This window comes from Sparus aurata, chromosome 7 (genome assembly GCF_900880675.1).
Source record: "Sparus aurata chromosome 7, fSpaAur1.1, whole genome shotgun sequence".
Classification (NCBI taxonomy): Eukaryota; Metazoa; Chordata; class Actinopteri; order Spariformes; family Sparidae; genus Sparus; species Sparus aurata.
The window spans coordinates 7,108,769-7,136,348 of record NC_044193.1 but is presented as its reverse complement, the minus strand read 5'-3'; the positions used below and the strand labels follow the sequence as shown (position 1 = coordinate 7,136,348).

The following is a 27,580-nucleotide window of genomic DNA, read 5'->3' as shown; positions in this document are numbered from 1 at the left end:
ATCTATGCACTTTAGCCTTCATACAGTTTGTTCACATTTTACTTGAACTGTGCCTGGAGACAGCTGTTTTCAGTGAGCACTTTCCGTTCTCATTGTTTTGGGGATTGGACACGCCGGGTTTCTTCAAAAGTAGAGATCAAAGCGCGGCTTACCCATCCAGACCTCTCCGAAGCAGCCCTGTCCGAGCTTGAGGTCGAGACGGAGGGACTCTCTCGGGATCTCCCAGGCATCCTTTGCTAAGCCCTGAGTCTGAGGCTTCAGCACAGGACAAATGTCTGATAGACTGTGACACAGCCCGTCAGCATGCTCTGGAGGACACGAGAGAAGACAGAGAATGAGGTCAGGCCTACTTCCTGATCACAGAATAAAAAAGTGACTAACATATCAGGCTGCATGTTCTCACACTCTTACTTCTTTTCAAATAGAAGATGTAAAGCACATAGGAGCACTTACTGCGATAGTGGTTGACAAGCTGCTGCAGGTTGCTGAACTGCGTGCGCGATGTGATGTAGAAGCCTCCGCTGTCCAGCTTCCTGATCTTGTAGTGCTTCACGTTCAGCCCTTTGGTGTTGTCATAGTCCAGAACAGACAGACAGTAGGCACCTGGAAATATGATAACCTGTGAGACAATGTGCTAGAATATGACTGATTCTAATTATCTGCATCAAAGTATTTTGCATACAGTTTATAACAATATCATAAAAACGTAAGAGCAAAGTAAGTTCATTAAAGAACAACACGTGCATATGGCCAAAAATAAGCACTAAATTCAAAATGGCTGACTTCCTGTTGGATTTAGGTCAGGATGACAGGAGACTTTTTTGTAGGTCTAGGTCTGATATACATGCACACTAAATTTCATACCTCTAGATAAAACTAGCTGCAGGGGCTGCCCTTTAGGGGGCGCCAGTGAGGCATTTTGCCCCACCCATTGATTGAAGAATCGTTTGTTTGGTGATCAGGTATCAAATGAAATGGGGGGATAAAACATGGATATAAAAAAAGAGAAATCAAACTCTCATTTTTGGGCTACAGTGTGCTCATGCCGCCACTCGGGGGCAGCGTCATTCCGGTGAAAAACCAGTGTGAATCACAGAGCGGCCCAAGGCGATGCCTCCCTTCTCTGAATGTTTGAACTGGGTGATATGGCCTGTGGGTTGTACAGTCCTTACCCTCAGCTCCATGCTGACCTAATTCTGTCGAGCTCACCCACCCAGCACCTCTCCGCTGCTCCTGCTCACTCATCTATTCACTTTGCCTCCAAACCGCCTCACCTTGCCCCCTTTCTCATTCTGTGCAGAGCTCATATATACATGTCCAATAACAGGAAACAACAGGATTCCTGTAATATACATTAGCACACAAGTCACACACACGTACAACAGTGCCAGCTGAACCCGTAGGGACTGTGTTGCTGCAGCAGTCGCAACAGCAGCAGCTGCCTATTAGAACTATCTCCAGACCAAGTCCCACAGGCGTCACATCCAACCTTTTCCCATCTGCCTGATTCGTCTCTCTTCTGTGCCCACACTGCCTCATGACTGACACAGCACAGCAGGACGCACGGCGAACAGCAGGGTATCATGTCTGACTGCAAGAGAATTTGTTCTCTTCTTCTCGGTACATTTTAGTGGGACATGTCAAAGAATTTAAACTGAGCTTCGTGTTGAGATCTGAACATTTTACAAGTGCATAAAAAAAAAAGAGCAGACGGAGGAGCCTTCAAAAACACAGCCGCGTGTGAAAAAAATGACTGGAAATCAATGGTGTAAAAATAAAGTTGCAGCAAGAATGCTTTCACACATTCCCAGGGCAAAATGGTGGATAGGATTGTAGATCAATACCATAGACTGCATAAGTAGATCAACTTCCCCGGTATTCTGTGTTAAACTGGCACAACCGTGGCTGTCTTTAGAGAATGCAAAATATCACAACACTATTAGCCCCTAGTAGTGTAGTTCTACTGTTTAATAAGGCTGGGTGGGTATTGACTGTAATTAACTGCCACATGTTACGTATGATATGTACCGGTTTTAGTACAATAACTCAATTATACTTCTGAAAATCAGAATTACAATCAGAAAAACGGATTTTACATCTCAAGGCAATGGGAATTATGTGGAGCAAACTTTCAAGACTACCTGTATTTGATACCTGGTGTGAGGAAAACATTTGGTCGACACGCTGTGGTCCACAACAAAGAGTCTTGCCCCCCCAAAACTCAGCCCAACCTCTCCGGTTTTGCGTGTTCATGGCTAGGGGGGGGGTTGGGTTTCCCATGTACTTGTTGGGATTTTACGGTTACATGCTCCTCCAAACTGAGGTTTTTTTTTTTTTACAAGCATACTTCAAACTGAGCCATAACAAAAAGAACTCTCTGTCATTTCAATGTAGTATGAACATTTTCTTTATAATAAGCAGAAAACAACTGCTACCCCAATAGCACACATACACCCTTTAGGCGTTGGCATGAGTTGGTTTGGAAAGATGTAGTATGAGGAACGTCGGCATCTGATTGAGGCCTCGCCAACGTCTTCCCAGGGCCTTGAAGATTGTGCCATTTCACAGGGGGGAGATTTAAACCATCACCACTTGTAGCTCTATTGTAAGGGTGAAGGGGCGTCCTGAAAACGAGGGGTGTGTGATAAGAAATTGGAAATCAGACTGGGATTTAAGGTGCACACTTGCCTTTGGTTGTCTCACTCTCTCGCACCAAGAAAGTCCCTCTCCTGTTCTCTAAACTTAGCAGCAGCCTCTCAGAGTCGCGGCGAGTGATTTTGCCAAAGTACCACCTGGTGAGGTCGAGAGAGAAAAACATGGAACACACACGGGAGCAGGTTGGTGAGGGGAGGAAGATGTATGTGGGCGGAGGAGAAGGAATGACGAAGCGGAAGTGAGTCGTGGCTCGTGGTTTAAGACAAGTTCAGGGAAATTCTGACTCTGCATTCCAGATGCAATTGCTTACTCATGCAACAGCTGCTTACCTGGACTCTATAGTCAGTCTGAGGTGACTGCAGGGGCAGGAGGCAAAAGTGAGAAATGGAGTTGTTACAGAGGGGTTAGTTGTGTTTGCTGAGCAGGTTAGCATGTAAAGATTAGCAGTGCATGTCCTCCAGGAGTAGAGGACAGTTATATATACACAACAGACATTTAAAGGAACACTTGTGTAAAATGTGCTCATTTGATTTCTTGCCAAAAATTGATGCCACTGTCAAGATTTTAGGGTAAATATGTGAGTCAACCATCAGTCGCTTAGCTTAGCATTAACACTGGACAACAGCTAGCCTGGCCCTGTCCGAAAAACAACAAACAAACACAAAATAAGAAATTATGAAGAGTCATGTGTAGGATATCCCTGCCTGCTGGAAAAACGAGCATAGACCAGCACCAAAACACAACATACATTGTGTTTTGGTGCTGGTCTATGCAGTGGTTTGCAGAACCAGCTGAGAAGAAACTGTCGCGCACATAACCCTCAACAAACTGTTGTTTTACATATCAGGTCTTGAATGTATTTAACAAATGAGATATAGCAGTAATTCTTATGCTTTAGAGGGTTTGAATGGCAGATTTGTTACCTCCGGATAGAGGCTAGGCTAGCTGTTTCCCATTGGTTCCAGTCTCAGTGCTAAGCTAGGCTAACTCACTGCTCTCTGTGGCTTCATATTTTGGAGAGTTGTATCGATATTCTCGTTTGAAAATGACAAGAAAGCAAATGAGCGTCTGAGTGCTATATTCAAATTCACACTGAGATAAATAAATAGGAAAATTGTTAAGGAATCCAACATTTGAAGTAAATTCTTTCATGCGCTTGGTGAGAAGGCAGAAAACATGGGACAGAGGAAGAAAGAAAAAAAAAAAAGGGGGTTTACTCTTCTGCCTGGATGGAGTCGGATGGAGCCACATAATTGCTGGGGATGTAACCGCTCTCTCCAGTGGTCAGGGAGCGCGCAAGCCACCAGTCCCCTTCTCTGCACAGATGAAACGATAACACACAGCGTCACCAGGGCCTCGTCAAACATCCAGGGCACAGATAAAACAAACAGTCTCTCTGACTTCAAGGGCTGGTGTTCATCAAGTATCTCAGAGCAGAGATAAAGGGATGCCGATCGTTTCTTGTGCTCTGTAGCCACTCGTACAGTTTTTAGCTCCCACAGATAAAGCTTGATAAATGCAAGCCCAGTTATCTCTACTGTTAAAAAAAGGGGAAGTTGTGTAAATATAAACAAACATGCATTCATGTGGGTATGACAATAGGGAAGGGGGGTGGGGGGAGGGCTTGTATGCTACATCTTATTCGGGAGTAAAGCTGCTGTAGCCTTGCAACACTAGACTCACCGAGAGAAAGTAAATTCGTAACTTGTTTGCTTTTCGATCACAGTGCTGCAAGGCTTCGCACCAACCTTCCCCTTCACTACTGTACTAAGGGGGTTCATGGGGGCACGGGCAGTTATGTTATGTTTGTGCATATCTAATGAAGTGGTATTACAGTGCAAAAGGGCAGCATATGCTCCTGGTAACACAACACACAGAGACAGGGCGGACAGACAAACGGCACACTCAAAAAACACAATTCCAGAGAAGCTTCACAAACCTGCAGTTCACCTTCCTCCTATAAAAAAATAAATAAAATGTGATGGTTTGTGTTGGAGATATGGAAAAGAGAGACAGAGAGGGGAAATGGTGGAAAAAGGAAAGGGGGGTTAAAGAAATAAGAGAAATCACGTTATGAGCAGTGGAAGACCAGCAGAGGACACAGAACAGACACATAAAATGAACAAATACAGTGCATACGCTAGAAGTATAAATCTTTAAAACACGACGTACATTTTGAGATGAGGGAGGAACGATTATTAAGCAAAAGAGCATGCAGGGGGCACGATATCAGGTCACTGTGGCTGTGAGATTTAACTTGCCAAGACGAGCCCGACTGACACCTGATTTGACCGGGAGATGGTTAATGGATCGTGGGTGCACTTGACCCATTAATGAACCAGGTCTTTGGCTTAAGGGGCCAGATGCAGCATAATCCACTATTGTCCTCAGCTGCTGCCTTCTAGGTCAGCAGTTTGTTAGTGGACGAGCACAGGCACAAGCAATGGGGGTGCAACATACAGTATCTGGTTCACTGCACCTCTATTGATTCATAGAGCAAGACGCTATTTTAAAAAAAACATGCATGACCCCCCCCCTTTAACAGGTTGGATCTGGACTGAGTAACTAGGTCTCCGACTACGTGTCGGGAATTGGCGATGAAAAAAAAAAGAGCCTGAGCAGCGAGATGCAATCAAGTCTTTTGTGAATGAAGCAAAAAAAACTGTGCAGAAACGTGACACAAGACTCCGGCTCTGCTGAGGGAAGCCCGTTCCTATGGTTACAGGAGGTTTCAGAGAGACAACAAGTGACATGCATTTTCGGGGTTGCAAAGCAGCCAGTCGAGACAAGTGAGCAATAACTCACACAGACAATCTGTGCACTTGCCAACATGCAGTTATTCTCCACTTTTCACACAGTGTATGGAAAAGTTTTCTTAGACTTTTCTCAGGAGTTTTCTTGTGTGTACATGTGTCTGAGCGGTGACAGCTGGATACACAGATTGATATAAAAAGAAAAAGAGGGTGTGTGTGTTTGTTTTCTGTTTTTCCTTACGTGTTGTTGACTATCTGGAGGCGTTCGCCCTTCCTGAAAGACAGATCTGAGGCCGTTCTAGACTCGTAGTCGTACAGCGCCACGAAGGTTGTCACGCCTCCTGTCAGGAGAGAAAGTTTGGCTATTACTGAAAACCAGGGGTAGAATATAACTAAGTACATTTATTCAAGTACAAATTTGCAGATATAGTTCTTTATTTTAATCTTTTCTCTTATGTTTAGTACGTTTACTTAAATACTTAATACTTAATTAAAACGTTCCTGATTAAACTTACACATTTTTACTCATGTAACATCGTCAATCCAGTACTTTTGCTAGTAACAGAATATTTTAACAGCATGGTAATATTGCTTTTACTTAAAGGGTAACTCCACCAATTTTACACATTAAGGTGTTTTAGCATGTCTCGGGGAGTACTACTGCAAATGTTAAAAACGTTGTATTAAGCCTTTTGTGGCTCCAGAAGAAGCTCCATGTAATCTGATAAATTGCCTCCAATGATGTCACTCAGTGGCTGGTTGCATTGTGGGTAATGTAGGCAGCATCTTTTGACAAGGAAGAAGAAAACGTGGGAAAAAAAGGTGATTTCTCTGGTTCTGTTCTATGGATTTTGATTATTTGTTTGGAAACCATTCATAACGATTATTTTGGAATGCTAGACCAGTGGACAGCTTTTCAAAACCTGGTGACTACATTACCCACAATGCAATTGGGTGATATCACTGGAGGCAATTGCTGAGATCACATGCAGCTTCCTCTGTAATAGTAGCACTTTCCAAGACCTGTAAATACACTTAATATGTGTAATTGATAGAGTTAACATTTAATTAAGAGATTTGAATACTTCCTCAATCACTGACAAAGACATATAGGGCATAAAGTTTTCAAAAAGATGCACACAACAAACCACCAAATCTAAAACCCAAAGCTTCAAGCGGAGGTTCTCACCTGCTAGTGTGATTCTGTTGGGAGAGGTGACACTGTTATTGTCCACTCCTCCAAACAGGGCCAGCTCAGCGTTGTTGGCCAGAGACGGGTTGCCACTGAGACCTCCATCCACAGTTGGGCTGCGATTGGGCGTCATGGACTGCTGATTGGAGTTGAGGTGGTGGCCTCCAGCCCCTCCCCCAGAGCTGAGGTTACCATCCAGGCTGCGGGTTCGCTGGCCTACATCCTTGGGCTTACTCTTGGATCCCCCCATGGCCAAGGCCTGTGGTGCATTCAAGGACAGAGAAAAAAAGTCTGTGAGACATCAGATAAATAAAGGAGATTTAATCTAAATTTGATTTCAATGCGCCGCCAACGATGAAAGAGAAAATATTGCATCAAATAGACTTGCGTTATTAAGTAATTTGCCCAGAATGCATTCTCTGGAAAAATGTCTCTGACTGCTACAAGAGCAGATGCAGAAACCAGAGACAGGACAGAGACTGCTGCTGTAAACCCAGCGAGACACACAGTGTCATGTAGACCACAGGAAGCAAAACTTCCCTACGGACAGCGGAGCAGCTGCTACTCCTCAGTTTCAAAACAGACATGAGATCCATCTCATCCCACTGCCACCAGCAGAGCGCATACACACAGCGGACATGTCGCACATGCCTGCCTGCACATGTGTCCAACACAGATGCACAAACAGAGACATGTTACATCATGTAAGGGACGCCTGGACGACGTCTATTCATTTCTGATAATCAACACCTCAAAGGGCATCGTCCCGCTTACAACATGGTCACTTCCAAAGAAAAAAGATAGCATTCATTTTATATTTTCGTGTGTTTTGCTATTAATTTAGTCATTACCGGAAAATTTGAAAGTCACCATCTTTGTGTCCAGTTGACAATTAATTCATCAGCATTAATCTATTAATCATGTCGGCAAGTTAATAACACTAGCATGCTGACGTGCTCACATGGCATTAACATGCTCATGTTTTACCTGTTATGTTACTATGTTCATTTTGAGATCCACGATTGATCAACTAACAGACAAACCACCCTCGCTGTACATCTCCTCTCCACTCATATTTGCACATGCTTTGCACAGAAACACACAGAGAGACAGAGATGTTCTCTGGTATTACATCCCTCCTGTAAACACACTGATTGCGATGCTTCCTCTCCGTTTTTATCTAGGTCTTCTTTTGCGGTTGTTGCTTTTAAGTGCACCTGTTTGTTGCAAAGCTGCCACATTGGTTTCGGTGACCTAGACAGTTAATGACAAGCTTCCTCCACACGTGGTTCCCCTGCTGTTGTGAGAGTGGAATCAGGAGGTGGGAGGTATGTTTTTTTGGGGGCGACTATATAAAAAAAAAGTACTGCTGTCATCTGAACATTTGATCAGTTTTACTCTCTAGCCAGTGATCATTTCATGTGCTGCACATGGATCAGAATACTTGAACACCACCTGAATGCTGCTAATTAGTCAAGTGGTTTCAGATGAACTAAATCAGCGGTGGAACCAGAGCGAACATCAGTGAGTTTTCACTAATGGACAGAATTTGAGATACTCAAAAAACAGACCAAAGGTCAGGAGGTCAGTTCTGGATTGTTGTAGCTTCTCTCTGTATATCTTCTTTTTTTAAGCTTCCCCACCTACTCCAGCTCTAACATCAGATTAGCGCAGGGGAATCATTACACTAAGCCAAGGATAACTTTGGGACTCAAGCTGGTGCTATCATGGACAGATAAAGCCACAGGGGGTCCGCTAAGAAATGCTAATTTAAACACTAAAACACTAAGGTGGGGTGGCCTGGGAGCCCTTCTGATAAGCAGAGGAGGGTCAGAGTGCGTATGGGTGGCGTCAGGCCACTCATCCCTCTGCTGACATCCCCCTGCCTGCCTGTTTCTGTTTAGGAGGCCACGCATCTGTTGGATTTAACATCGGAGTCAGCCTTTGCCTGAGCCCGCTCTCATTCACGAGCGCAGAGTCTAATCCCGAACATGAGACGAGCTACAGTTCACGGGCTTGCAGGCATGCTCGCAGTCAGGGCGACGCAGCGACATATGGTAGAAAAATGTGTGGCACAAAGAGGAGCACAGTTTGCTAACCACGCAAGGGAAATTAGTGAAGCTGTCACCGGTTCTTGTCGGGTCACTCTGGATGCTTCCCAACTGCTCCAACCCTGATCTCACAACAGTAAAAAGCAAAGGCGATGCAGAAACAAGGGTTTACTGGTGTGTTTTCAGTCGGATTAGGTGATTCCTTTGGATTTACAGTATGCTAGTTAATTCAGAGGAGCAGCGATGCAACTCGGGAATACATAGTGGAAAAAAAAGAGACAGACAGCGAGAGGCATGAAAGGCAGGGAGGAGTGTGGGAGGGGAGGGGTGCATAAATGAGGGTTCATTTTTTTTGGTTGGCACCACGGACGGGCGAGATGGGGGAGGAAGTGCAGCGGGGTCAACGGGGCCGGGCAGTCGATATCTCCCCCCGGGGCACGTCTGCATAAATAGGGGGCTGCATCCGAGCGAGCGTGCCAGTGGGCGCAGGTTAACACACACAGACAGAGGAGAGCAGACACAAAGATGACGGGTGGCTCAGCGAGCTGCTCTTTGTGTGATCCGCGCTCTCCCCGAGCAGACTGGTGTCATGGTTAATAAGCCATTAAGAGGCAGAGCGCAGCAGAGACGCCGCGTCTCTCATCTGCAGTCGGCGGATCTGTAAATGCCATCTCACACAGATGACGCTTTCAATTAAAGGATGTCGCCCTAATGAGCTCAGATGCTGCTTGATTAAATGAGACATTGCTTAATGAAGGTGGGCGATCTGGCCAAAAAATATCACAGTCAGTTTAATTGGAAGCGCGAGCCACAATCTCAGTTGCAATCTTTATTTCTTAAGTTCAAAATTTCCTGTAGACTGGAAATAGCCAATCAATGTCTCCAGTTTCCCCATTAAAACAAAATATTGTATTAACGATGGTTCTTCATTGTAATAAGATCCTCATTAGCCATTCCACTAGCTCTCTTACACTGTATAGAGTTCTGCAGGGACGATGTGATTTGCGGGCTAACCCGGAGCTTAGCGTCGCTCCGGCTCCCTCCACAAAAAGCCTCTTGGTTTTTTTCCAATTTGGAAATTTATTGCAACAACAAAAATAAAAGCTCAGTGGCAAACACAAGTTTGTGATACTTACGCATTTTGTTAGCAAGATATCAACACCACTTTTATGATTTGCGGAAGTTAACGTTAGGCTAAACGAAACTACACTGCAGTCGCATGACTTCAATGTACCAACACTAACTGTATTCTATAGACACTATAAATTGATCATTAAACAAGTTGTAAAGTTAGATTCAGAACAGTTTCTCGGTTCCTGTCTTCTCTATGTCGCCGCATGAACGCACAGCAGTAAATCGGCAGACGTAGCTGCAAACAGGAGGACGTGTTCTCTGCCTGTTCGTGAGCAGACAGGACCGCCTCGTTCAAAAAACCCACAGACGAGTGAAAAAAAAACTTCCTCTCTGTGTGGTAGGAATCGCCTCTGAACCATGTTAATAACTTCATCCAGTGGGGTTGTGTGAAGACTAGAAACAGAAGTGAGTGGAGGTAAATCTCTATGATTCCCCTGAAATATAGGTTGTGGATCACAACATGGATCGTGGATCTACAACATGGATCTACAACATGGATCTACAACATGGATCACAACCTAAAATTCGTCAAGATTTTCCAGCCCAATTGCTAAATAACGGTGGATATTCTGTGCTGTCTATGTCACACGGCATCTAACCAAATTAGAAGTACCCACTTAAGCCACGTACAAATTTCATGGTTGAATAGAATTTGGTTCCTTCGGCCAACAGCGCCGTAATACTCCGAGTCTGACCCAGACTGCAAACACACTGAAAAACTCCCGGAACACGAAACAGAGCATTAACAGAGTCTCCGGCCTCTCTTCACACTCAGCTCCCAACAAAGCCATCTTTTGTCGGCACACAGCAGGCGGCATAAACAAGACACAGAAGTGGCCTGTGGCTTGCGGGCTGCCAGATCCTCGTGTGTTTTAGCTCTTGACAGCAAGCAGGAAATATGGAAATGAAGGAAGCCAGGAAGTCGAACAACGTCATGTTTTTGCGGTATTCGTGTCTCTGTGTGTGTCATCGGTCGATGATGATAACGGGAGTCTGATTGTGGCCGAGCGGGGCTGAGGTACTGTAACAAGCACCTACAGTCTGAGAGGCAGTGCAGGATGAAAATCCCTCTGGCGAGGCAGGGGGGGTGTGGCTGGCTGGTTGGGTGGGGGATTTGCTTAATTATGCATAAGATCTGACAATGAATTCCAAATCCTTCAAGTCTCCTGGGCTTTTGGTAAATGGGAATAGTCTTTTAATATTGCTGCTGGGGTTGTTTTCCCCCCTTACACGAGGCTGCATTCCCCAGTTTTGTCTGCTTTTTCTTCTCATTTGAAAAGAAAACAATTACGACCTCTGGATGATACCCTCTCGCTGAAATAATAGAAAGGATGTGATGTCATGCTTCCATTAATAGACTTTATCGATGGAGTCTTTGTCACGACTCCGGCCCATTCACCCCAAACAGTTCAGGCTTTGTACTGAAGTCTACAGCGATCTGGCTCATTTAATTTAAAAGAAAAAAAAACCTTTTCATCTTTTTTCAGAAGGATCAAATAGTCATGAACATCAAAATTGAACAAGCTTGCTTCAGATGTTCTGTATGCAGGCCTAATGAGAGATTTCCCACTACGAAGCTGAAGCAAGCTCAAAGTAACACTGAGGGAGAATGTGAAACTCTGCTATGTGGAGCTGGCAAGTCAGGACCTGCACGCTGCGACGACGGTTACAGTAGACCCCTCGCTTCTGCTTCACAGCGCTCGTTGCTGTCGGCCTGTGGTTTAACGCATGGACGGGGCAAGTTCTGACAGTCTACCTCCGACAAAAAAAGTCTTCACGGCCTCAGGCGACAGGTTAAAGGTCGTATTCAAGCTTTCGCTGTCACACTATAATCACAAGATTGAAACTGTTGTTAACACTTTGTCACGCTGTAAATAACAATTGTTCCCGCGTAATGACAGGTCTTTCATTTCTCCTCGTTCGTCTACAATGACGGATCACTGCGGTCGAGCAAAGAGGAATTAGTCTGCACTTTCTCAAAGTAAGATGAATACCTTCAGAAGAAAAGAAGAGAATATATTCTTGTCTTGTTTAATGAACCCCAACCTTAGAGTTACAAGGTTCTGTTTGACTTGTCTTTTTTCTTTTACACATTGATGGATGTATGATTTGAAAAAAGTAAAGGATCTGTCTTCGAAGTTCGCGTCTAACTCGGCTTTTTAATGGTTACCTTATGCAGCCAATCAGTGCTCGGGATGTAAAATGAACAGCCAATCAGATTCCAGGAGAAATAAAATTTGAAACCTCAGAAATTTTAATGAAACTTGTTGTCAATGACAGTAATACATGAGTCAACTATGTCAAGGGTACTAATGTATCTTGTTGCTGCTATGCTAGATGGCTAGCTTGCTAAAGTCAATAACCAGCTAATGCTAACTTTTGTTAACTTTTATTAGCTACTAACAGTTATGCCTGGTTGAGCCTACAAGATATCAGCCCGACCCGACAGATCATGTTATCCCCTGTACTGTATGCCTCACTTCGGCACACAAAAAAAGAAAAAGAAGAGGTTCAGAATTTGTCTCAAAGCGACGGAGGAACGATGCTGCATAGTTTTGCACGTGGGCTGGTGAGTCCTGGCATCAAAATGGCCAAATCCCCACAAAAGAAAAGGTAAGAGCTGCTAGCTTGTTTTGGTTTGTGCCGTTAGCAAATAGCAATATTGTTTGGAGAACTTGCTATTTACAGTGTGTAGGTTGCTAGCTTGGACGCTGTTGTTGGGATTTTGAAAACAGTAACTTGCAGATAGCAGAAGAAAGAGGTGAATTCCGCCCTGCACCAGGGGCCCAATGGCAGGCTTAAACCAACAGTTTAAATCAGGTGTGTCAGAAAACCTCTTTCTGAATGACGTCAACCAAAGATTGCCTGGGGACCAACGTGTAGTCTGACAAGTCTCTTAGCCACATCATGGCAAGAGCTTTTCGATTCTACAATCGCCAAATCTGACACAGTGACCACGTTTACAGACAAATATATTGTGCAGTCCGAACCTGGCAGCGCTTTGACCCGTTTAAAGATAAGAACAATGACGACCAAAAGTTATAATGTGCAGAAAATCTGAGACAAACTCAGTTAAATAAACACATAAATGAGTTTCTAGCTGGCTGGCTGGTGAAGATTTCGGTGATCTGCCGCTAAGTCTACCAACTGGGGTTGTGTCTGGGACTCAAAGCTACCGTGATTATTTTAGAGATGAAAGGAATAAAGAGCAAAGTTTTAATATGCAGGGATCCGAGATGAGTTCTAGCTGCTGATGCTAACTCTCTCATCCCCGTAACGATCTGTTTATAAGTCGTGTACATCAGCAGACGAGCAGTGACGACATTCCAGGCTGTAAATGTGGAAGTAAACTTGGGGGATTGGAAAAAAGAAAAAAAAAAGAGAGAGAGACCCACAGCTGGATGATAGGATTCTGAATGTGTCCATTGTGCAGGACGTGTCCCCTGGAGTAGAACAGAGGCATATTAAATTTAAATCTCCGTCGGCCTCCTCTGCAAGTCCTCTTAAGCGAGCTGAGTGAACAACAGGTGCCAGACTGCGGGGAGATATCATCATGTTTTTAGTGCATTTGCATAAGCAGACATCAAACGTTTAAAGTGGTGTGTGTGTGCGTGCGCATGTGTGTGTGTGTGTGTGTGTGTGTGTGCGCCGGACAGCATGAACCCAAGCGGCTGGATGGACAGGCTGTTCTCAGTCAAAATCAGAGCAGCGCAAACAAACTACACTCTTGACCGACGACGACCTCATTACAAAAGGGGTTTTTCCATCTGACAGGGGTGCAGCGCAAATCACGGCTCCAAAGAAGAAAGAAAAAAAAAACCCTCATCCTTTTTGTTTTTATTAAGCATTTGTCTCGTCAAAAAATACTGAATGGAACAACTGATAGAGTTCAGCGGACAGGAAGTACGTGTGTGAGTGTGTGCGATATGTCAGCCCGGAGGATGTATTCCTTCATGTCACTGCTCTTTATGTAATTACTATGGGGGGGGGGGGGGGAGAAGTGGGGAAGTGGGGAGGCTTTGGCTCCTGCGTCACCGGCCACCAATCGTAGCATAATCCAGCCCTGCTTGTTCTGTCCAGATTATCAACATCTATTCCCTAATCTTAGTCGCCAAACGCAGTGATGACATTCCATCTGGGGCCTGCGATCAGCACGGGTGTAGCAAAGACAGGACAGGGTAGACCGGTCCGACCACGACTGGTACTGCTGCTGCTGCTGCTGCTGCCCCGAGCGCTTCTCCTATCCTGCCCCAACAAATCCATCTGCTGTGGGGGGAAAAACAGCACAACAGAGAGCAAACCCCAGAACAGTTTCTCACAGGTTGATCAAGTACCTTTATGGTCACTGTGTACCACAACAGGCGGGACGTTTCCTGGTTCTGAACAAACACGGGTTGTTGTCGCATGTCATCTCGTTTCTCTTCTCTTTCAGCAAACATGAATAGAGGAAATGGCCGCTGGGATGTGTTTGCACACCGGCGCTAACCCCCGCACAGGTTTCAGCGTCCATCCACGCTTCCCATTTACTCAACCATCAGGTTGATCATTACACAGAGCTGAGATGAAGTAACACGGCAGAGAGAGTGTGTCATAAAGCTGCAGGCAATTCGCCCTCTTTTGTATCGTAAGCACACAGCGAATCAAACTGTGAACCGCTCGGAGCCCAGAAAAGCTCCCCCGTGTTTGGAGGGCCGAAGGTAAACACACGCCCCCGACGGCAGGACTTCGCTGAGTCCTGGATAAAGCGTGTGTACCGATCCCCCCTTGTGCTCCCGTCACGGACAGACACAGGGATGGGGAGGCGGTGGAGTCAATATTTACCGCTCCACGCACACACACACAGCCCGGCCGTTGCCATGGAGGCGATTCCAAGCATTCCACAAACCAACAAACTGCACAGATGTAGGATAGTTGCACACAGACTCTTCTGGGCCAAAACACTCAGAGAAGGCCGCATGCCTATCTGATGAAGGAAAAAAGGCAGGATTGGCCGAGGCTCCGTCTTTCTAAATTATGTGGGATGTCTGTCACTTCCTGAAAACATTTGGGAGAGACCCGGAGGGGGGGGGGTTAGCTAGATAAAAAGTGACACAGAAACAAGAGAGAAGGTGAGATCTGCTCAAGGAATTCTTTCCATTGCGATGTTTTCCATTATACCACAGGAAGATTCCCATAAAAACATCATGTTTACCCATTTTCCTGGCCTCTCAGGAGCCTGCAGTGCCTCAGCTTCTATAATAGGATCAGAGGCTGTGAGCCCTTATCCCTTTCACTATGTGCCTCTGTATGTGTGTGTGTGTGTGTGCATTTCTCACAACTGGTATACTTTCTTTTTTTTTCTTCTTCTTTTGCTAAAAAAGCGACCTACAGTGTGTTCAGATCACCTTCTGTTTGCCAAATGCCACAGCAATCGTGACCTTCAAAATCATATGACATTTCCGGGCTCGCAGCAGCTGGCCGCTCTGTCTTAAACCCCGTGCTTACAGAGTGTTTTTTTTTTTTTTTTTGTCCACTTCCAAACAACAAACACTGCTGGCACCAAGTGCAGGTTCATGGATTTTCTGTTATCCCGTGTTCCTAATCTGAGTATGACACACATCAAATTATTCGGGGATTGAGGCTCAGTAAGAAAATATCTGGGCCATTTTCGATGAGGTGATGTCTTGGCCTTCGCACAAGGAAGCAGTGAAGGGTGGAACCCACTGAAACATGACTGTTTAAAGGGACAGTTCAGCATTTTGGGGGAAATACGTTCTTCACTTTCTTTCTGCAAGTTCAGATGAGAAGATCGAATCCACTTTCATGCCTGTATGCTAAACGTGAAACCAAGGCCAACAGGTTTAGCTTAGCTTAGCATAAAGACTGGAAACAGAGGAACATCTAGCCTGACTGTGCACCAAAGTATGCCCTCCAGCGTCTGTAACAAAATGTTATATCTTGTTTGTTTAATCTGTTCAAAGAAAATAATTCATGGTTCTATTGGGGGTTCAGTGCTGGACTATTTTTTGGCCCGAGGCAGTGACTTGGGCATGTTGTTGTTTTAACGCTCTGCTTTTCATGTCAATGAAATAAAAAGAGAAGCAAAACATGGAATAAATAAATGTTAAATTAGCGAGCTTCAGAGATGTTGGCTAGCTTTTTACCCAGTTTCTAGTTTGTATGCTAAGCTAAGCCAACAGTCTGCGTACTGTAGCGCCAAAATTATGCCACCCAGCACCTTTAAAACATTTGATATCTTTTTTTGTTTTTATCTGCGATGAATAAAACAAAACATGACAAGAACTTGTGGTTTAAAGGGGGGTTATGTGCTGGACTATTACTTGGCCTAGAGCAGTGACTTTTGGCATTTGCATGTTTTACTGATTAACAAAAAGAAATAACCAGGATATGGAATAAATAAATGTTGGTTTTAAATTAGTGAGTTTAAGAGGTATTGAAAGATGCACTGTGTTACCTTCAGACAAAGCTAGGCTAGCTTTTTCCACCTGTTTACACTCTTTATGCTAAGCTAAGCTAACAGGCAGCTAACTGTAGCACCAACATAAGCCCTCCAACACCTAAAAAACATTTTATATCTTGTTTGTTGAATCATGTTGTAATGGATAAAACTAAACATAATGGGGGTTTACTGGATGTGCTGGACTATTTCTTGGCAGTGACTTTGGCAAATTGTTGTTTCAACGCTTTGCTTTCCGTATTAATTAAAGAAAAAGAAAAGAAAAATGTTAATTAATAAGCTTTATAGGAGCTTTTAGGTGGCTATTCTAATCTTTAGACTGAGCAAGGCGTTTCCCTCCGTTTCATCTCTTTATGCTAAGCTAAGATAACAGGCTGCTGTCTGTAGCCTTATATTGAATAGCTACGATAGTTATGAAAGGTATTGATAATCTTATATACTGTAAATCCCAACGACAGAGAAGAGCTTTGAACTATTGCTATAACACAGGAGTGCAGCAAGTCGTGGCCTGCTATAGGGTCCGATTGGGCCCACCAGATGTTTCCAGCTAAGAAATGAATAAATAAAAACTGATCACAGAAGAATAAGTCATCAGTCAGTAAAGGAACTTGAGATCCTGGTAACATTTTGCATCTTAACAATACATTCAAACTGAAACTGAAGTGGACACGTCATACACAAATTTCTCCCGGAAAATCCAGCGCACAGACCAGTCGAGTCACATGACACCTATCTGTCATACAGTACAAAGCCTGGGCGTACCTGTGAGTGTGTCTACACACACACACACACCGTGGTTGTCTGAGCACACATCCCACAATCACCCCTGATGAATCAACATAATCTAAGCGCTCCAGTTTGTAGTGTTCCGCTTTGAAACACTCACCTATGAGACTCATGAAACCCTTCGGATGTTTCCCCTCGTACAGTACATGACTACTTCACCTGTATTTAACAGAGACCTGAGTCTAACTGTCCTAGACTGGGTGTGACGGGCCTCGGTTAGACGAGACAGGCAGAAGACATTACTGTAATTTCCTCCGCTGAGCTCATCAGGTTTCGTTGCAAAACAGCAAATAAATTCCAGCACATTAACCAACAGTCACCGTTTCACAACTAAAAGACGCTACAGTTTCACGTCTGCACGGTCGACCTGGCATCGTGTAGGATGGAACGTTAAACCAATTGGGAGCAAACGAATGTCATGTTTGAACACATGCTTCGTTTTATGGCCCCCGGGTCTCTCAGCTGTTCCGTCGTCACTGAAGACAGCAGCAGCAGGCATCCCTCCTGCTGAAATCTGTGAGATCTGAGGCATCCGGGGCATGCACAGTGCAGTGGCTGCCGTGACGGGACCCGCGGGTGCTCACAGCACTGTGTTGACAGTGTGAGAAGTCATGTATTGTTCCTCCGTGGCGTATGAAATACCAAGAATAGGCAGAATACTTTACGACTGCATCGGCGATAACGGCTGGGCCGTCGTCCAGGTCGTGTTGCTTTTGGGCTTCAACCGACATCCTTTTCCTTCCCGCGCCATTGCTCCCATCTAAATATGGTCATTATGTGAACTGAGACTGATGAGCTGCGGTCATGTGTTCACACAAGAAGCGGAGAGGAGAGCGAGAGAGTGGGAGCGAGATGGAGGGCGGGAGGAAGGGAGAAGGAAAAGATAATCCTCAAGGGCTTTGGCTTTCTTTATTTCAACCCCAAGTCTTACTCCCTCACACTTGGTCTATCCCCCTCCCGCGCGCTCTTTCCTCTCCCCCCCCCCCCCCAATCATTTCTCCAATCCTTTCAGGAGATTTCCAGAGGGAAATGGTGGAAATAAAGGATTCCAGTTCCTCGGATGTGTCAGCCATATGTCACGCGAGGAAAGGGGCAAAAAAAAAAACATCCTCTCGAAAAAAAGCGATGGAGAAACGCAGCCTCTCGTAATAAAAACGCGACAAAAGACGGCAGTGACGCAGCATCGGAACGCGCTCCGGGTCTCCTGCATTACCATACGGGGCTTACGTTTTAATGCTATATGTCGCTGACAGTGAACTCGAGCGCTGTGGTGGCAAACCCTCACATTTCGCAACCCTCTCATCACATTTCAAAGAGGCAGCATTTGATCTGCTCCAGTCCACAGAGACTCCCATGTGCCTCACGCTTCAGTAACTAAGGGCTCTCACCGTTTAACTTCTCATCTGCACAGCGAGGCAGCGGGAGAAATCCCTGCAGCCCAGACATCTAAGGCCTAACCCCACGGAGGAATATACGCTGAATATATAACACGGAGAGGAGCGGTTCTTCTGATCGAATAACACAGCACCAAACACAACCCCCGTAAACACGTTTCGAATGCGAGAAAGCGCGCCAGGTGTTGCTCGCTCGCGCCTGCGCACGGCGGTGGCATTCCCGGGTTTTGTTGCAGCGGTGCGACGGGGCCCAGTCATGGTTGAGGAATGCAGAGCCAAGGAACAGGCGAGTTTCAACTCCTCTCCGGCTCGCACAGCCCAAAGAAGGAATGCACGAGGGAGCAGGTAGAGACACCGTCCGCCGGGGGATGTTCAGATGCCAGGGCTGCCCCCGAGCCACGCACGCCACCCCGGCACATTCCCCTCCAACGTCTGTCAGGGAAAGGAAGAAGCAACATCGAGCAGCCACGTCGTAAGAACAGGAATGCGAGTCAAGGTCGCGACACGCTGTTTTTTGTTTTTTTTGTTCATCCCACCATGAAAAGGCTGTGACCCAGATTGTGCACGCCGCGGCTGATCATCAGCTGAGTATCTCTGTTTTTTTTTCCCAGAGAACAACTCTATTATCACCTCTTAAATATATACTCTTGAACAAAAGCAGAGGTCGTCTTCGCCGACAAAACAGAATATCCCAAGCGTGGAGAGTTTTGGACCTTCGCAACTCTTTAAGAGCAGGGGAACAGCACCAGCTCTGTGTTTATGTGCGTGTGCTGGAGTATAAATAAAGCATGCCGCATCAACATTTCTATTGCTGCTTTGGCTGAATTCAAACCAAAAAAAAAAAAAAAAAAACAAGACACAAAGATCCCAGTATGGGCGCCGTGCTTCCTTGGAGATAGACAAATAAGAGCAGCAGAATAAATCAGAGACACCCACCAGGGTTCGCCATTAAAATTTCAAAATGTACCCGTGTCACGCTTCATCATCAAAACATAACTGCTCCCAGCCACGACATTTCCATAACAGATTGGAGGGCGAGACCCCCGACGCAGGAGTGATTTCCTCCATCTCTTTTAAACCACCCCTTTGTTCAGAAGGCCTTGATTTCAATATTCAAATGCAACTCAGTGGGGCAGCGAACTACACGCAGACTGCCAGGCAATCAGAGGAGAGAGCCGGCGGTGCGGTTGGAGCTTTATGTAAGAGACAGAAGGGTGGGTTCACCTCTCTGTTCTGTATCTGATCCAGACTCACGGCAGGTCAGACGGGGGTGACACCAGAGGTCAGAGCCCGGGGAAAACACACCCTGCGCTTCCTACAGCCTCCGCCAGCGATTACATCAGTGACAGGTCACTGGTACAGGGCGGCCTGATGATATCACAGTCAGCAATAAAGCCACATGTAAAAGAACTGAGCTCCCGAGACGACAGGCACATCAAATAGGTGATATATCATGAAGAAAGACACTGGAATAAATTTGAAATATTCCTGTCGAGAGCAAAAATATATCTTGTTTGCTTTTTCAACCAACGTCAAGGATTTAACAGCCAAAAGAATGAAACAGCCCCGTCACCAGGATAAAATGTTGGCAGGTATCGTCACATCGGTATGCGTCACAGGCTGCGTACAATACCGACATTTCCACAAAACGTGTCGCGTCACGTTCACATCACGTGTTTATCATCTCACATCAGGAGATGAAGGCGATGGTGATGGAGTTACAAGCCAGTGACCACAGTTCATGTCTGGGTTTCACTAATCAACATTTGTAAGTGTGAGTGAGTGTCACAGAGGGACCGTCACGTTCCAGCATTTGTAAATACGACACTATGTGATGTGTTTAAGGACACCTAGGGACGATCTCCAGCCGTGGATTTGTTCCTTAATCTATTCTGATCATAATAAAAAAACATTAACTATTAAGATATCTGGGGTTTGCAGCTTTTCTGACATTTGTTCTGGCAATTGAGTTGAAATTAAAGAAGGCCCTGAAAGCAACAATTCAATACAGATTTTCAAACAACAGCTCCTGCTGAATTTTTGCTCCACCACAGGCTCTCGGCTGTAAAGTCAAATTTGAAAGTAAGAAATCGCAGCACTTGGCAAAGCAACCACTGAGTCACTGGCATTATTCAGCAGACCTCCCACACATATGTAACGGTCATTCTGATATGAAAACATCACCTACTGCACCTTTAATATTGATGCACGACCATGAATCTCAACTACTCGCGTACATCCAAGCATGTAAGGCTCCAACTAATGATGATGCCATTGTTTTCTCATTTGCTCTGCTTACAAAACATGTTTTAAATTAAACTTTTGTCTTTTCAAATTGCCATTCTTGTCCAACAAGTCCAAGATCAGGAAATACTCAGTCTACTGTCACATAAGACAGAGAAAATAAGAAACTAATCAGGATATAGAAGCTGTGACTAGATTACGTTTGACGCTCACCAAATAGTCGCAGATTCATTTTTGGCTGATCGAGTGAGAAACAAACATTCCGGCTCTGATCAGGATTCTCTCAATTTGACCGAATTTCTGTTTATTCTCTTTATGCTTCCCAACGCGTCACGTGACTCAGTGAGAGGATCTGAAATCATTCGGTAGAACTCACGCCCCTGACCACATATTGTGAGAAGGAAATTCCACACAAATATGTTCCTGTTATCTGGTTTTGGTCTGATTGTGAGATGCAGCCCGGGGCAGGCGTCGAGTCCGTCAGAGCCGAAAAACATCTCTGCAAAGTACGAGATCTGCATACAAACTCTCGTGTCAACTCAACCGCAGTGATTCTCAGAGGATGGACAGCCTCACGTTTTAAGAGGGTGGTGGTGGTGGTGGTGGGGGGGGAGAGCAGCATGTGCTCTTCCCAGCATCTCATCATCCTGACCAGGCTCGCACAGCTGCGCCTACACAAAGCCACACACAGAGGCATCTTTCTAAATGCCAAAGACGCTTTTCCTGTCGCAAGAAATGCATGCGGGGCGATGGGAATGAGGGTGTGAAGGGGCGACCGCTTTTCCACACAGGCAACAGTAGGCGGATTGAGTGGAGATGCGTGGCCTGTGTCACCCTGGCCCGTTCCCAGAGCAGAGGGACAGGAAGTGGCCGGGGATCCTGGGGAGGATTACAAGCCCTCCTCTGTTTCGCTGTATCAAACCACTATCAGATACTTCATTCAAATGGCCGGCGAGCACAAGCCCCGCCGACTGAGAGCTTGGAGGGATATGTCAGAGCGCCGCACTTCTGCATCCTTATCATTCAGCTGCCTTCGCAGGGAGTAACGGCGCTGTGGCTTTGTGGCTTTGCGGCTTTGTGTTTGAACGGCGTACTTCTCTCCTCGTTCAGTGAGTAAAACAACACAGCTTGAGCTACAGCTGAACATGGCATGGAAGTGAAACGCACACTCTATTGGATGGCGGGGCGGACGATCTGGCTAAAATATAGGATTACGATCTGCTGAAATGCAGTAAGGATGCACCATCAACGTTTTATCAATTAATATTCTTACCGACACACAGAATGGATACATAAATACACATTTTTTGAAATGATTCCTTGATCGTCGTCATTGAACACGCACAAAGATACGTACGTAACGGAAGACAGATATTTTACAGTTTTAACAATAAAACTAAATCAGTGCACAATTTTTTTTAAAAATGGCTACTCTGGCTCTGATGCTGCAGTCTCTCTCTCTCTCTCTGTCTGTAAGCACCCTGAGGTGTCACTCAAAGCCCCGCCCACAGCTGAAAAGGGAAATACTCAAGTAAAGTACCTCAAATTTGTACTTATGTAGAGTACTTGAGTAAATTTCAATCACCGGTTATTCTAAATTTTGACACAAAATACAGAATTTTTACTGCTGATGTTTGTCAGTTTCAAATTTCGGCGTTCCGTCTCTCTGATTACTAATAATCGGGTGTCGGCCTTGAATAAAAAACCATGTCGGCTAATCCCCAATCTCGAAATATCAATTCTAGACCTGCAACTATGAGTTGATAGTTGATTTATCAGTTAGAGTCATTCTTTAAAGAAACAATAGGATTCGTAAATCCAATTTCAGCTTCCTAAATGTGAATATTTTCTGGGTTCTCTCCTGCTCTATGACAAGTAAACTGAATATTTGCAGGTTGATGACATCTGATGACGTCATCTCGGGCTTTGAGAAACACTGACGTTATCCAAACCAACCTGAAGCTTAACGGACAAATAAAGAAATCAATCAGTAGCAACAAAAGTAGTTGAGATATATACACTATACCATATACTGCTATCATTTTAAAGCCACACTGTCCCTAAAATTCTGAATTCAGATCGCCCACCCTCCCTTTAAGTTGGTGGCTGGCAGAGTGTAAAGGAAAACAACAAAACTAGGCCAGTGACACATAAAGCCCATACAGAGAGAGAGAGAGAGAGAGACAGACACATAAAGCCCGACAGGATGGCAAAGAGACGTGAGACAGGCCGAGAGAGAGAGAGAGAGAGAGTGGGAACAGAACAGGTGGCACCGGCATTCCCATGCTCAGCCGTGTGCCCTTGAAAGTAGCTGGGCACTAATTAGCACTAAATCTGGGCCAGAGCGACAGAAGTTTAGTTTCTGCCACATGAAAAATTCAAAGGCCTTTGTCAGCGGGACGCCGTCACGAAAAATCTCATGCCCCCTTTTTCGTCCATACAATCTCCCTCTCTCTCTCTCTCTCTCTCTCAGTGGCACATCCCCCTGGCAGACTGAAGAGGGGTTACTGCTGGCATTAGACGAGTGTTTTGTCTGTTAAGCGCTCCGAAAGCCAAAAGGGAATAGTGTGTTGATTCAACAAAGAGGAGGCACACAATCACTACTACTAGGACAAGAGCCCCGGCTCGTTTACAGTCGTCCTCAGTCCAATTTGTGAGCCCTCCTTTTTTCTTTTTTTTATCTGTTACCCTGGCCAGTAAGCGAGTCCCTCTTTATGGTATCACAAACATTTACAATATGTCCTCGCTGCTCAGTGCCAATTAATCCTCGTCTGACCTAAAGGAAAGTGGGCCACTCACTAGATCAAATGATGAACTCAGCAAACCTCCAGCTTCAACTGCTCAGTTCGCCTCAGTGCAGCTGAAACGCGGAGGGAAATGTACACATCGCTATCAAAAAAAAACCCGTTTGGGAACGAGTCTCTCCGTGGACCGCTTCTAAACGCTTCCCCCTCTGTCTGAATAGGTGCACAAAGGCAATTCTGAAAGTGGAAGCGACTTGTCTTAAAGCAGGGGCCGATCCTCCAGGGGCCGGATAGCTGCCGGAACAAGCGGCTCATTGATGCCAGGCTCAGTGTATCACCCTGACAGACAGACCACTCCAGTATGAGGGGAGGAGGAGGAGGGAGGGGGGGGAACAAAGGGGCCCCCGTCCACAGCCACGTTGCCAATTAGCAGGAATTTTTCAGGGGCCTCGAGAGCCACTTTCCACCAATCTCGTCGGAGCTGACATAAACATCTACGGCTTTTCACTGGAAGGGCATTCATGGGATTCCAAGGAGCATTAGGTCCCCTCTGTGGAGCCTGAAATCTGGCAGTTAGGGGAACAAGTACAATGGGGCATCTCGTACCACTTTGAGAAACACCCCTCGCTCGCCGGTCGGCTCGCAGAAAGCGCCCGGTTGGAAAAACTGGCAACACTTGGTTTTTTCGGCTTTACAGCTGGAGAGAGAGCGCTCGTCGCGTATCTATTTGTGACCATGTTGGATTGAGAGGAATGTCTGATAACAAAAAACAAACAAAAACACGGCGAGCAGAAGTGGGCGTCGCGCACGTCACAGGGCCTCATCCCCAGTTTGCGCGTCATTGGCCCGATACAAGATCTGAGGATACTGAATCCACTGGATATTATGTGTGTGTGTGTGTGTGTGTTTTCTTTTTTGCCTGCGTGCTGCCAAACATCCCTAATTCCTTCAGGAAAAATACAAGCAAAATCTGTGCGGGATTAGCTTAATGCAACGGCAAATTTATTTTATTAAAAAAAAAATTATTGATGGCGCGCTGAGATTCAGATTTCAGAGAGGATTACAGGAGAGAGAGGGCAAAAAAAAACAACAAAAAACAAACTGGAATCCACAACGCAAAATATTGAAGGTTTTTTTTTCCAGGCAGGTCAGCGTCGACACCCTGCAACAGTAGCTCAGCAGGTTCCCGAGCATGTGTGAGTCAAAAAGGGCGCAGAAGTTGCAGGTCGACTGTGGTGACTTCAAGTTGTCTGAGAGTAAATCTGGTCTGAAGCAGGTTTAATTTTCTAGATGGATGACGAACGAGAGCCGTGCGGTTCAAGCCTGGATCAGCTCGTCTGACCCGGTGTGTACAGTGTATACAGGCTAATGAACGGCCTTCGGTGTCCGCACACAAACAACGCAGACTGAATCCATACGGACTCCAGACTATACAACACTCTGACGTCCACGCACACCTAGTCTCTTTCCTTCTATTATTAGTTACCACCACATTAGAGTCGATATCTGGGCCTTTGAGTCATGCTGAGTGGGAGAGACTAATCCTAAACATATGACAGCCGTGTCTTTAAAAGTGTGTGGGATCCCTGGGAAAGGAGGATCTGTGGCTTTTTGGGTTTTTTTTTTTTTTTTGGAGTGAACAAGCAGAAAGATAGAGAGGTACACAGCTCTGATTTTCCCCTCTCGCGCATAAAAACAGCCCGACTACAGCAGGTAGCCCATAAAAAACTCTCACTGCAGAGCTACCAGGCGGGGTGGCTGCCAGCTTCCAGCCGAGGAGCCATTTCTCTTAAGAAAAAAACCAAGGATGTACAACGAGAGTGATCAGCTGCAGACTGTGGAGTTTGCAGGCTGCGGCTGGGAATCTTACAGAAGCTCCAGTGAGTCACACAGTACAGCAACTCTCAAGACTGGCTGCAACCAGTGATTCTGGTGAGATTACAAAGCAGGGCAGGAACATTACAGTGTGACCTCCGTCTGCTGATCATTGTTCACCAGAAGTACAAATCTGGCAGATACCTCACGGAGAGCAGGTGAAATTTAGGTCATGCAGATGTGAAGATGTGGGTGAAGGAAGCCGTGTGTCCCCTCCCTGTAAATAACATAGTAATCTGCGGCACAGTTGACATCAACCCCCCCCCCCCCCCCCACCCCCTCATTCATTTTTAATTAACCCCTGTCTGTCTGTCTGTCTGTCTGCCCGCCTGTCATTTAGTGAAGTCACTCGCACTGAAATAACAAGTTCAGCCGACTTACCCCCCTCCTCGGACGCGCAGGCTACTGGAGATGTTGGCGTCGTCGCTCTTCTGCCGATCAGACAGGCGGATTTCGCATCAAACCATTAATGAACTGATTAGAGGAAACCAAATGCTCGCAGATCCTAAAATCGGGGCTTTGGATGAGCAGCAGCAGCAGAAGCAGCAGCAGCAGCAGCAGCAGCAGAGACGGTCGGTGCCAAAACGAGCGACAGACAGGCGGCGAGAGATCCCATTCAGCTGGAGGGGCGGCCCGGTGAGGTCATGACGGGGAAAGACTCCGGAGCTAAGAAAACATCTTTGATTAGAGGTTCGGCGTAAAGCAGGACGAGCCCCGTGCGGCTTTTACGCATGCGGATCCGTCTTTACGCGCGGCGGCAGCCCGACAGTCAGCTCCTGCGCCGGAACACCGAATCATGACCAAAACACACTGGGATGAGATATTACAGGCAGCGAGGGGGGAGGAGCCTGCAGCCGACTGACAGAGCTCTGATTGGTCGGATTGTTTTTGTGCACGATTCCAGGCCCTGGTTTAGATGAATGGCGTTTCATTGAAGTCTCCTCCTCACCTGAGTGTGCAGGTCCCAACCTGGCCTCGATGTACAGGTATTTACAGAGGAGCTGAGAGGTATTCACTTAAAGGTGCACTCCGTAGATTTTGGGAGGACATTTTAAATCTGCTTTTTTTTGTGTGTATATCCTCAACAAACTGAATAAACAAACTGACCTGAGAGGAAAACACAATTTCACAAGTGTTCACCTTTACATGTGTGGCGGACCCTGCCACCTTTTTAGCTTCAGACAGTGTTCTGTCGAGTGTATTTTCATCTGAGAACAGCTTGTTTATCCAGTTATGTCACCTCATTAACATTTTTAATATTAGAATTCCGACTTTGGGTGCCCCATGACATAACAAGGGGACAGATAGGGGAACTTGAAACAGTGCGGAAACCTTTGGTGGAATTATTTGGCGTTCATTTTGAAATTGCTGTGTTGCTGAGTGTGTCTGCAGTTTCTTTTTAATTATCTGGGGGGTTTTTTTGGGGGGGGTTATCAAATATGTCAAGTACATGGATGTTAGGTGTGTTTTCCTTTAATTGTGAAGTCATGGCTATATATTATTGTATTGTCCAATTCAGTTATTGTCATTGTATATAGATGTAAATCAGAAGACAACATTGTTGAAAGAGCAGAATCAGGAGATCCATCACACAGGTATCACTCCACCAAGGCACGCTCAGCCTGTCGATAATGTACACTGACAGCTTTGTCATTAACATAAAGTAGTGCCACTTGCCTCATCCAAATATGGTTATGTTCTCAAAAAATTAACATCGTGTGTTCCATTTTCCAAATACACAATTCTAAGTTGGGTGAACTGTGAAGCTAATTTCCATTATGTGTATATGTCCAGTAGCTTTTTCCACTTCCACAGTTTATTTATTACATTTTCTATCAGTAATATGAATTGTGCAAAGTGAATGATGTTGACAAAATGTGTGAAGTCGAGTGAAAAAGAAGCCTCTAAAGTTGGCTCCCAAAACACAGTGGAGTAGAAGTAAAAAAAGGAAGTGTTCAAGTAAAGTACAAATACCTCAAAACTGTGCTTAAAGGCTAACTCCACCAATTTTACACGCTCAAGTGTGTTTACAGGTCTTGTGGAGTACTATAGCAATTTCCTCCAGTGATGCCACTCATTGGCGCGGAGTTGCATTGTGGGTAATGCAGGCGCCAGGTTTTGAAAAGCAGTCCTAAAACACATTGAGCTCATTATGGACAGTTTGAAAAAACAAATTATCCAAAAATACTTAACGACATTACCCACAATGCAACTTAGTCTTTGAATGACATTACCGGAGTCAATTTGTCAGATTACATGCAACTTCTTCTGGAAGCACTTTTATGTGTCAAGTTG

The 27,580-nt window shown here is 45.4% G+C and overlaps 1 protein-coding gene across 6 annotated transcripts in view; it reads right to left on the bottom strand.

Annotated features, from left to right (window-relative positions):
- The window catches only part of src (v-src avian sarcoma (Schmidt-Ruppin A-2) viral oncogene homolog), a 30,793-nt gene extending 4,697 nt beyond the window's left edge, over nucleotides 1-26,096 (bottom strand). The window contains exons 1-9 of one of the 6 annotated variants that reach the window (XM_030422470.1): nucleotides 25,667-26,096; nucleotides 6,598-6,859; nucleotides 5,650-5,749; nucleotides 4,595-4,612; nucleotides 3,873-3,971; nucleotides 2,985-3,011; nucleotides 2,689-2,792; nucleotides 454-603; nucleotides 153-308 (exon numbers count right to left, since the gene is read on the bottom strand). In XM_030422470.1, coding sequence (XP_030278330.1) covers nucleotides 153-308; nucleotides 454-603; nucleotides 2,689-2,792; nucleotides 2,985-3,011; nucleotides 3,873-3,971; nucleotides 4,595-4,612; nucleotides 5,650-5,749; nucleotides 6,598-6,850 — 907 coding nt within the window. In that variant the 5' untranslated portion in view covers nucleotides 6,851-6,859; nucleotides 25,667-26,096. Of the gene's footprint in view, nucleotides 1-152; nucleotides 309-453; nucleotides 604-2,688; nucleotides 2,793-2,984; nucleotides 3,012-3,872; nucleotides 3,972-4,594; nucleotides 4,613-5,649; nucleotides 5,750-6,597; nucleotides 6,860-17,128; nucleotides 17,646-17,693; nucleotides 17,978-25,666 lie in introns of those variants that run through there. The other 5 variants (XM_030422466.1, XM_030422471.1, XM_030422468.1 and 2 more) reach the window with 5 other exon arrangements.
- Nucleotides 26,097-27,580: the final 1,484 nt, after the last annotated feature.